This window comes from Parasteatoda tepidariorum, chromosome 7, assembly GCF_043381705.1.
Source record: "Parasteatoda tepidariorum isolate YZ-2023 chromosome 7, CAS_Ptep_4.0, whole genome shotgun sequence".
Classification (NCBI taxonomy): Eukaryota; Metazoa; Arthropoda; class Arachnida; order Araneae; family Theridiidae; genus Parasteatoda; species Parasteatoda tepidariorum.
Genome location: NC_092210.1, coordinates 15,523,581 through 15,536,212, shown reverse-complemented (window position 1 = coordinate 15,536,212; position 12,632 = coordinate 15,523,581). Strand labels below are relative to the sequence as shown.

General features: G+C 28.8%; 1 protein-coding gene across 2 annotated transcripts in view; it reads left to right on the top strand.

Annotated features, from left to right (window-relative positions):
• The first annotated feature begins 2,803 nt into the window (after positions 1-2,803).
• LOC107456331 (uncharacterized) overlaps positions 2,804-12,632 on the top strand; it is a 78,450-nt gene continuing 68,621 nt past the window's right edge. For both annotated transcript variants that reach the window (XM_043052380.2, XM_071183104.1), the window contains exon 1: positions 2,804-2,970. In XM_043052380.2, the coding sequence (XP_042908314.1) occupies positions 2,896-2,970 (75 nt within the window). In that variant the 5' untranslated portion in view covers positions 2,804-2,895. The remainder of the gene's footprint in view (positions 2,971-12,632) is intronic.

The window sequence follows — 12,632 nt, the reverse complement described above, 5'->3', positions numbered from 1 at the left end:
CTAAGCTGAAAATTTCAATGTCGGCTCGGAAATTGCGAACCTTTTTTGCAGGAAACTCTCTCAAATACGTTCCTGAAAAAATGGAATAATTTTGAGCTTTAATTGTATTGCTCCAACTGCTTTATTTGTCATGCAAGATACCGTATAAAGATAAATTATAATTAAAAGTTAATATATAGGCTTCAAAGAATTTGATTGCGTTATTAGTATTTTAGTGTTTGCATATATTATCTTATTTATTCCTATATCAAAACATTCTTATTCAACTAATGTGAGCTGAATTCATCAAGTGAATATTTTGACAATATAACTATGCATTTATATGAATTTATGTGATAGTAGTTTTTCTACAAAGAAAAGTAGAAGTTAACGTTTGAGAGTGCCAACATAGTTTAAGCTATACTGTTAGAATTTTCTCGAAAAAAGTGGTTAAATAACATAGTATTTAACTGTTAATATACCATATCCAAGCAAGGAAGTCAAAAAACCGTATAAAAGAAAGTATTTCAACTCTTAACTGTAGGCAATTTACTGCTTTCACCTAGTATGGCAAAAAATCAGAATTTTATTGCACCAACTAAGCCCACCTAATTGAAGCCATATAGGTCCTTGCAGCTGGGTACATATTATAGCTGAGAGGGCTGTCAATCGACAGAAGAGGGGATCAAGTCCCAGAGCTGACACTGCAATATATTCACCATTCCCTTTAACATATGAAGAGATTCTGGTGACCTCTATTTGTGACCCTGGACTATTAGGATATGATACTCTCACTCACACATAGATGACAGCACCATGAAGGTGCTCAACACAAATCCCATTTCCCATTTCTTACGATTGACGAAACAACCAGATAAACTAATTTGATTTGATAAAGACAACTAACTCAGCCACAACCAAGCTAAAATGCCCATTACCTAACTAAAGCCCCAGCTCCAATGACCTGTTAAATTTCTTTTTTATGGTTTTTAAACCATGCTAATTGTAAATGGTAAAAAAATCGTACAGTTTTGTACTCATTGTTTCTTAACCATACTAGTTGTAAATGGTTTCAAAACCATAAAGGTAAAAAATTGTTTTTGCCGTAAATTTTACGGTTAATTAGATGGACAGACTGCTTACCGGTTTTTTTACCATAAAATTAGAATGGACATTCTAACAGTGTATGATAAGTAATAAAAATGTTGCGAATATTTTAGCTCTTTTATCATAAAGGTATTTTTCCCAATAGTACGAAATATTTCACATGTCAGAGGGGTAATGTTTTCTCGCATATTGCTGAATTATGTTCTTTAACTATGCCATATTCTCTAATTTTCTTTCCTATTGAGCTGGCAGCTAAGTTCTAGCTGTTTCTTCTTATTTGTTTAAAAAAAAAACGATTTAAAGTTAGAGAGCGATCCATCGCCTCTTCCGGTTTCTTTGTCGTTTGGCACGAATTTTCGTACAAAAGTAGTCTCCAATTAACTCAACAGGACGGCTACAACTAGGTACTCCATTGAGGTTCAAATTTTTATCTTTAAACTTGACATGCCAATCACAAGCGGTTCTTTCGCTTTGCCATCCTCTCCTTACGCAACACAACTGTCACGAGCAGATTTTGCGGGCTCAGAAATTTGATTTAAATCAAATAGAAGGAAGTGTTGAAAATGTTCATTTCTCTCAACTAGACATTCTAGTTGACGATCTGAAAATTAACTAAAATTAACTGGAACAAAAAAAATTCATAGATTACGGTGGAATAAGACATCTTCTTTCGAATGATCAAAAGCATTATGCCAAAAACTGCGAAATTATAAAATAAACGACGTCTACAAGTTGCCAACCCAATAATCTTAGGATATATTTTTATTTCTTTTATTATTTTATTCATCTATTACTTATAAAGCATATCTTAGAGTACATGTAGAAAGTAAAGTAAAAAATGCATGTACATTAAGAATCGGTACACATGCACAATTGGTATTTAAGGGCAATAATAAGCAGAAACACATATTGAAGTGCAAATATAACTAAATGGAAACAAGATTCGAAATCTAACGAATGACATGTGGAGACAGCGGGACTAAAAGCATTTAAACTCGTTTGAAGAAACAGTATACGAGGAACTGAACAGCGTCAATTTATCAAACAGATATTTTTCATTTAGTCATCTTCACGTGAGATTCGAGAAATTTTGATAGCGTGTTTGCTTTTTCTTCGCTTAAATATTAATTGACAATTCCTAACATGCATACTTTTTTGACTTAATGTATAGATTAAGGGTGATTATTGCATAACACCAATTGTGAATTGAAGATTTTTTATTTATTTAGAAAATGATAGAAAAAAAATCGTTTAACTTATTTATTAAAAAATGGATTAAAGTAAATAAATAAATGAAATCTTTAAAAAAAATTGTTTTTCAACCTAATGATTCAGATCTGAAAATACTGTTTTAAGCTATGATTTCCAAAAAAAAAATTTAGAAATATTTAGAAAAAAAATCATTTTGAATGAAATTTAATGTCTTAAAATCACTTTTCCTTATCAATTTAACAGGAGCCTTTTACAAAAAAAAAGAAAAATAACCATTACTGTCAAAAATTTTCCAAACAAACTTCCATAACTATGCCAATTTCCTTTTTTTCCCCTTCTTATCACATAACTACGAGCAATAGTCCTACAAGATGAAATTGAAACTCACGATTCTTTTGCTTTCCTAAAGAGTTTTATTCCATCGTCGTGAAATAAACTTTCACAAATTACCTTTCCAGCAGATGGCGCTTCACCTAGTAACGGGCATTTCAAAGATCCGAACGTCGATTCTGCAAAGATATTCAGTACTAATGGCAAACGCCGAAGAACATAGATGCAACAAATAGGGATCGAATATATTTTAGCACGTGCTTCACTATGGCAATCATAAATGGATGTTGTTGTTGGAGAAATGTACGAAGCGGAAGTTTTGCAGCCGGATTTTATGTTCTGGTAAATTTAACTGGATATTTTATTTCCAAAATATTTAGATGATGTTTCATGATGCTATATTGTAATATCAAAATGAATATATTTCTACTTTAAATATATATTTTTCTTTTCAGTTTCAATATTAAAAAAAAAATTACATTATTTTATATTTGCATGCATTTTTATGAATACTAATCAAAATCATTAAAATTTATTAATGAAATAAAAAAAATTAAAATTTATAAAATTAATTACAATATAATTAAAACTTAAATAAAAAAAATTAATCACGGTTAAATAAAAAATTTAATAATATTATATGCACAATAATTATCTCCATATCATAAAAATTGGACAGGTCGCAAAAAATATTTAGATTGATATACATGATTTATTTTACATTGATATACATACGCCGTAAGAAGTGACTTTAAACACGACGTATTTTAAAATCCAAATTTCTTGCTATTAAATAAAGAATTTAATAATATATTATTCCTATTTAATAATTTATTTTATATCATAAAATTTTGCTGTCCAGGTCACAAATGATTTTTACATTGATATTATGCTGAAAAAAATTCACTTAAGCATGTATTTTAAAATGAAAATTTTTAACTGTTGCATAAAGAATTGAATAATATATTTATTCTTAATTTAATATTAATAAATACATAGCTATCAAGTACTAAGGATAGTCCGTAGTATTTCATTTTTATATTTAAAGTTGACATGAATCTTACTGATAGTATGATTTTTACACTTATAGTATGCTGACAAAAATTCACTTACACCCATTTTAAAACTCAAAATTTTATCTGTTTTATAAAGAATTTAATAATGTTATATAGATTCATTCTTAATTTTAAATTAAAGTGGACATGATTTCATATTAAAGTGGACCCGTCAAGGATTATGAATTGTCAGTAGTATTTCATTTTTATATTTAAAGTGGACATGAATCTTATAATTTTCTTTTCAACTGTTTGATTTATAAATTTAAGTTAATTTGATTTTGCTATCACTAGATGCAAATAAATCAATCTTATATATAAGAGCAAGTTATAGAAACAAAAATGAGTGTAAACTATAGCAATTGCAAAAAGTTAATTTTATCTACAATTGCCTTTCAACTTGTTTTTTTGCTACTAGTTGGGAAATACGTACTCGGAAAGAGTAAAACTTGGCATTAATTTTGCAATTAATTACTTTTACGTTAATAAAAAATGGTAAAAAAATGGCTAAAAATTCGTGGATAAAACAATATTTTTTCGTATAAAATAAATGAAGAATGATATAAAACCATTTCTCAGTGTTGTTGGCGCATTCTAACGGATCAAAAAAATTCATATGACAGTTTTTAATTAGCGAAGAAGATCCAGAAATTTATGAATATCTTCAGCTGGTAATTAATAAAAGTTAAAACAGTACATACTTGTAAGCAGTTCATTTATCTCTCTATATTAGAGGTCTTTTTTATTTTTTCACTTATGGTATTTATTGACTTTTTCGTCCATATAGTTATTTTAGCTACATTTCTAAACGGTAATTAATTTACATTTCCTTTTAAATAATTTGAATAGATTTTTAAAATAAATTTTAGATAAATAGTTGTTCGATAAACGTATACAGTTAAAATATTGAATACTAAATAACTTTTTAAAAAATCTATAGCTTTTAAGGCATAAATGTTTCATATTATTGCAAAATTATATATTTGGCTAGAAATATGTAACTAGCTATTTAAAGAAACTAAAGTTAACTAAGAATTGAAAAAGCAAGTTTTTTTATGAATTTTCTATAGTAACACAGAAAAAAATTTTGCACGACTACCCTATAATTTGGTTAACAGTTATAAGATATACTTCATTAAGCTTTATTTGCTGCAAAAAATGCGAAGAGGGTAATAAAAGGTGACAAGTCCTAAGAGCTCAAAAATTGGCACCCATTCTCATGACTTACCAGACATGAATGAGGAAAATAGAAGTGATTTGGAATATAAAACGTCAAGCTGCCAACTAAAAATAGAAAATAAAGGTAAAAATCAAGGCTATAAAACCACGATAGCCTAGATTGAAACATAAAGAATGAAAGATGAAAAGAAAACTAGAAAACCGCTGTATTCGGAAGATTCAAGCTAGCGCAAAATGCATTTCTGCTAAGGGGAGGTGGCGAGGAGCTCATATCAATAACAAGGGAATCGGCATTCACATGAATGAAACAAGATTCAAGGTAACCAAGATGAATTGATCTTACAAAGATGGAAATAATTTTATCATTGTCGAAATAGAATTTATACCCGACATTCCAACAATACGAAACAATTAATGGTTTGAGATTTAATGGTTGGATAATTAAGAACAGCGAAAGCTTACTTTAATTCGCACAAAAATCCACGATAAAGTATTTTAACTATAAGTTCTTTTTTTCTTATTTCCATCTTGCTTTTATCTCTGAATGCGAAACGTATCTTTTTGTAAAAAGTTTTGGAGAGTTTAAACTGCTGATAATTTCTAGTGTTGGCTACATCTTAAGCTTTAAAAATACAGCATTCGCATAAATACAGATTAAAATATGAATATCTTTACCATTATTGTGTATTGGTGACCAAGAAAACAATATTTCTCCAAAAAAAATTTCAAAAATGAAAAGTTTGAATTACCAGTTTTAATTTTTTTAACGAAAGTACACGGAAGTTTTGAAGTTTAATTAGATATTCAACTAGGCATTAATGATTTCATTCGGGAACATTTCAATCTGTTTTTAAGAACATAAAGTATTCAGATTTTTATTTTCTATAAGTAAACTTAAAAAAAAAATGTATAAATAAAGAGTGTTAATATTTTAACAATCATCTGTCCACATGACAAAAATCTGTCTTGTCACCGATTATTACTAGTAAAGTAACAAAAATTCTTCATTTATTGCATTAAATAATTGATTGTATACTGTCAGTAAAAATGCGTCAATTATTCCTCGTATTCAGAAGCCTGTAGAATTTCCTCGACCTCTTTCTTCTTGATTTTAAAATATATATTTATTTGTGTTTGCTAATAAATAGTGGTAGTTACAAATGATTTATTTGTTCTGAATAAAAGGAAGAAAAAAAATTCACTATCAATTTCTTATTTTATGGATAAGTAGCTATTCCGAAAATAATTATAGGTATGGATAATAAGTAAAAAAAATAATAATAACGGCTTTTGATCAATGAAAGTTAAATAATACTGGACAGATGTATGTTTCCTATTTGTTTCTTATCATTTATCATGCAATACTTGATTTGACTTGATCTAGGTTTTTGTTAAAGTTAATGCCCGCGGCAGTGAAATGAAACACTGGTGTCTTTTTCTAAGTTAAATGTAAAAATTTTCCGAACGTGGTTTATTTCCAAAGAATAATGTTTCAAATTTGCAGCTAATCTGAACTAAAATATCCTTTTACTAACTAATAGACTGTTTTTTTTATAATTTAAAAATACCAAAATAAATTTTTGCTCGTAATTTGAGCATCGGAAATAAATATAGATAAAAGGGACAACGGTGTTCCATCTGCGTCAAAGGCTTAAAGAATTATCTAGGCCAGTGTTTCCCAAACTTACGATCTTTGTGTACCCTTTTTAAATTTTTCGTAACGCTGTGTACCACTAATAAAAAAAGGAATGTATTTTTTTAAAAATATATTTATTTCTCTTTTTTGGTACTAAGTTTTGTTAATAAGTTTATTTGCATCAGTGAGTTCTTGCTGTGATAACAGCTGCTGTGATAAAAAAATTGCGCAAAAGTTAAAAATCACAACTGGCTGTTGACACCACTAATTATTAACTGTTAACTCTGCAAAAAATAGCCATGTAATCGTAGATTTTCATAGCTAGCTCTGTTTTTAAATAAAATTTTTTGAATTTTTTGTTTTTGCAAGATATTTCGCATAAGAGCGCGTACCCTCTCTCAACTGTTCCCGTACCTCTGGTACGCGTACCACACTTTGGGAAACACTGATCTGGGCTTTAGAGCAGACATATGACTTCAATAATTTAAAATTTATTAAAGTTTCATAAAAGTCGCCAATTAGGCAAGATTTTTTCATCTAGATAAAATTTATCAAAATCAATAATTCTAAGTTTTTGCAAATTTTAATGAACCCTGACAATGCAGTGGTGGAGAAATTTTTTAAATATTAAAAAATTAGATCACGGCCATTTTTCAGTTTCACAAAACTGTGGCTTTACTTCATTGCCATTTTCGGAATTAGTACAGAGAGCACTGATTAGAATAGAGGGAGCTGGCATAGAAGGTAGGCTAAACTTAACATAACAGTTGTGGAAAAAGCTATTGCAAACTCACAGCAGTTCTGAAAATGGAATATTATTTGCAAACAAGCATTATTTCACATAACGGGCAATATTGCACATAACAGAGCCTTAAAGAAACAGCCTTAATATCATCGGTGCGAAAAAATATAGATTTGAGTTAAAAAATTTTTTTAGCAATACGTGGAAAACTCTCAATTCTTTTTAAAATTTGACGAATAAATCAATATCATGCAATAAATTGAGAAGTGTGAACTTAGTTAAAATCTTTTCTCAATTTAAAGGAGAAATACACAATTTTTCTTTTATGACCTTCTTTCTAGTGACTATATTTAATGGAGCGAAACTTTGTTGCTGAAAATTGTTCCAATTGAAAGAAATTGATTCTCTTTTGTTGTATCATATTTACTTTATTTTCTGAAATTACATTTGTTTTGGTATTTCAAGGCGTTGGTTTCGACGCAGTGCACATTCTATAAATTCAAGTTACATTTAAAACTCAGAATTTTTTTCGTTTTGGTATTTCAAGGTGTTAGCTTTGATGCATGGCATACTTTAACAATTCAAGTTGTGTTTTAAAGTCAGAATTACCTTCATTTTGGTATTTCAAGGAGTTGGCTTTGAAGCAGTGCATACTTTAACAATTCAAGTTTTGTTTTAAACCCAGAATTACATTCGTTTTGATATTTCAAAATGTTAGCTTCGACTTCATAGCGCTGTGCGCAGTTTAACAATTTAAGTTCCAGTTATATGGCAGTAACAAGTTAAGTAATAGAAGCTAAGTTATTGAAATTAAATATTAAAATTTATTATATTAATTACATATACTAATATGAATTTTCAAAATAAATAATTTTTATTATTTTGCTTTCAATAGAAATGCTTATTTTTGTTTCAGAAATTTTTATTAAATTGAAATGAAAACCGTGTCGTCATCTGCATTTCTTTCTTTTAATTGAGATTACCAAAACTTAATATTTCTTTGACAGTGAAACGTATTACTTGTAATTTAAACCTAAAATAAAAGTTTTCGTGTCAGTACTATACTGTTTACTTCATTTTTTCCTTGAGAATTAGAGATAGGTATCTTCATATCGTTGGTTCAAAACTAAAACGACACATCTGCAGGCATTACACGTTTGCAGATGTGTCGTTTTAGTTTTGAACCAGCGATATGTTCTCGTAAACATGCATTCGAAAAATAAGTTAGGGATGCAAAAGCGTAACACTTTGAGATGGAGCATGTGAACCAAGGAGTGTAAAAAAATTGTTTTTTGCCCTGAAAAAAATTGTTTTGTAAGTTTTTGTGACCTGAAACTACGCAATAACATTGCTGAAAAAAGTGAAATTTTAATAAATTAAAGCATTTAAATGACGATGGTTCAATGAAGTCACCCTGATTCGAACCCAGCTAAGGCAGATCAAATCAAATAATTCTGCTTTCGACTCGCACCCCTCACTGCCGTCCTAAACGTGAGAGGTTTTCGTGGTTTTTTTCTTCATGTAACGTAAATGCGAGTTAGTTCCATCCAATATGTCATTCACACAGGCTAGTTTTTCTTAATGCCTAACCACCCAGAATTTGCTTCATCTTCTGTGTTCAAAATTGCAAGACAACTAATTGGTTATAGGTAGACGCAAACCCAAAAATTTTCTGGCCGTTTAATGTCTGTAATAAAGTGAAATAACAATGTAACTTACTGATAAATAATATTATATGGTTAAAACAAATGTATTTTTATAACAAAATATTCTGTTATTGTGTTATAGGTATTTTATTGTTAGTTGATAGCAAAATAATAAAGTAAACGAAATTGCAGAAAATTCTCGATATGACATTTTTGAATCGTTATTGTTATTTTGTCATAATTTTAATTATATATTAAATGATTTAAAATGAAAATTATTAACTTTTACAATTAAAAAAAACTATAATTTTAAGTTTAAAAAATATTTTTAGAGAACTCATTTTGTTATAAGAAATATTCATTTTTCAAATTGGTTCAAATGATTTAATCGCTATGCATATTTTATTCTCTATTCTCGAAATTTTTTTATATAAGAATGCTTTTAAATCTTAAATCCATGCATCTTCAAGGAAAATTATTACAAAGCTTTAAAATGTAGCATAACTTGTTATTATTTTTAAGAAATAATTCCTCCTACAAAAAAATTTTACGCATAGAGAAGTATTTTTTAAGCGTGTTTGCGTTATACCTTATAATTACAAAACAAATATTGAGAGATTAAAGAAAATAACAACATACTAGACAGAATAAATAGATTTCTGTCGTAATTTAAGTTTTGTAAATAAATGTATGCTTGCAATTTCGGTTATGTTTCTTTTTCATTTTAGACTTAAAGCATAAGAAGAATTTCAAAATAGTTTTTTTTTACTATATTAGTCATATCTCTCAGATCCAAAAATGCTATTCAAAAAAAAAATCTTTTCTCAGAACAAATTTCTTAGAAGTTAATTGACGTGGAAAAACCATAAAGCATGGTTAAAGGTTAAAAAAATTCACTGCTATTTTCTTAATAAACATCGCTTTTTAAAGTTCTATAAATAAATTTAATTTTTAGTGATAAACTAATAAATGTGTGGAAGTACTTATGTGTCGATGATTAAATATTTGTTGATTAAATAAAATAAAAAGCGTAATTCCTCTAATTTTCGGCACAGTTCCTTTTATTTACACCGACATATTAAAGGATTAAGGAAAAAAATAATATTTAATATCAAAACAGAACGGCAGTTTTGGATAATAAAATAACTTATATTTAATTTAAGTTTTTTTAAATGACAGTTAATGGATTTAAGTAATCGGATTTTTTTTCGATCTAATTTCCTAGGAAGTTTTCATGAGTCATTAATTGAATGGATTAAGAAATTCTTTTTAAGCTTTTAAAGAACATTTTTGGTCATTTCGGATATTTCTTTTGATGCATGAAGACTTTATTTGAATTGAGAGACAACCTTATTTAACTTCGTTTTGAGACAACGCTTCGAAGTTAAAATTAAATTGGATTTCCAATTCTGTAGTATTTACATCTAATTGCCTTCTGTTAGCCAGCAAATAATCTAGATTAATTCTAAAAAATATTCACCACTAAATTACGCTCTGTAACCATCGACAAGTTTTTCAGTTAATTACCATAAAAATAAATGTATGCCCATAAAACTATTATGACCGTAAAAATTAGGTCTTCCTGTCAAATTTTTCTCGTAAAATGTATGGCCATAAGATGTAAATTAACATTATGCAGGTCAAAGTTGTATTCAATTCAGATTGTTAGAGACTTCGACAATTTTTTCCCGATTTGAAGTGAACTGTGAAATGAAGTAAAATCAGTAAGTGGAGGTTTTTCTATGTAGAGAAAATTCGAGAGATATGCTTTATAGTGCCGGCTGGGTTCGAATCAGGGAAATTTTGTTCCGGAGCCAGTAGGTCTCAACCACAATCGAAAAAGGGACATATCCCCAAATTTAATTAGGAAGTTTTGCATAATAACCGCGTAAATTACCAGTTCAACTCTAGTAATTTTGCTGAAGTTCGTTATTGATAGGTTAAATTGATGGTTGCTGATTTCTACCGGTGAATGTTGACAGTCACATACTCGCTTTGATAACTGCCCGAAATATGCACTAGGTCTAGTTAAGTGCCACTGCCCGGTATACATTTGACCTGTATGCCCATATCAGTGTTTTTTTAAGGTTAAGTGCCACAGCTCAACCGGCACTCCGAGCACTGTTGCTTCCCCTGATCTATCCTCAGCAAATATTAAAATATCGAATAAATATAATAATATCAACTAATAAATAAATATCAAATCGGACATAACATAGATTTCGGATATTCACCAAAGCGATTATATGATTGTTGACATTTACTGGTGAAAGTCGACACTCTCTTGATTTTACATATATATATANATGTATATATATATATATATATATATATATATATACTCGCTTTAAAATAAGATAAAAATGACTTGTTTAAGCACAAAATTGAGGTTAAGCGCATTTTTCTAATGAGTAGTGTTAAATCACTATTCAACTAAGTCCCTCATAAATGAAGCATGGTAAGGTATTGAGTTAAAATCGATGTTCTCCGTAGACGGAGAGGTTTTAATTTAGAAATATTGAATGCGGTGGATAAATTTGCATAATAATTACCAAACGAATCATATCTCTGCTTTCAAAGACAATTTGTAGTTCAAGAAATTCAGACAATAGTAATGGAATAGAATAGAAAAGTTTATCACAATAGCTAAGCCTACGATATGAAGTGTTTAGCGTATTATTATCTTTAATGCTCATTTCGTATTTTATCAGTTCTTTTACTTAATTTCGGAATTTATTTTTGTTGAAAAAATACTCTATGGAAACTTTATTTTTTGAATAAAATTATTAAAAATAGCGATAAACTTTCCAAATTTTATGAAAAAGTTAAGGTATACTTAGTGCAATGCAGACGAAAGTATATAGTTTCGATTCTATAAGCAAGAACCTTTCTCGGTGTCTAAACATCGAATGATAGCACAGAAGTAAAGAGACAAACACGAGCAAAGTGGTTCAACCAATAAAGACAGAGAAACAGTTTAGACAATATAATAAAAGAAGATAGATTAGAAACTGGTGTGAGGGGATTTGGTGGGAATCCCAAGATGAAAAAGATTAAATTAGAATAGAAATTCAAAGATTGGGAAACAGTGGGATACTAGAACGACCATGAACATTAATAGAATCTTTCTGAACATAGAATGATTCCCAGAAATCAAGTTCGTTTAATGAAGTGTAGGGTTTAATGATTTTAGCTGAAGAAAAATCAAACCTTTGAATACAATTCTAACTATGCAAGGTAAGGGAAGATATGTTAATTTTCTGATTTTTGACATATCATTTGTTTTCTTTAAGTCGTTAAGCTAATACAATATGGGCAAGATCGAATTTATACAAAATTTTACAAATACCTCAGGTATTGTTATCTTCATAGGTATTGATATTCGTATATCTAGATATAGGTATTGATATTCGGATATTAGCCCCCCCCCCATCCAAGTTGCAAAGATTTTGAATAAATTTGAATTTAAAGTCATTTTCTCCCCAGTAAGCAAACTAAATTTCATCAACATTAAAGACCCTATTACTGATATTACTAGCTATAGGTTATATATGAAATTCCTTGTCATATTGGTATTCACGTTGTATTTGCTCTAGAATTGCCAAAGCATTTACATTAAAATTGGGGGGCTGCCAATCTTGATAAAAGTTTAGTACGTCAGTCAAATTTGTAATATTGTACAGTTTTATATCAAAGTGTAGCTTTATATTAAAGCTTAGTTTTATATTAACTTGTAGTTTTATAAT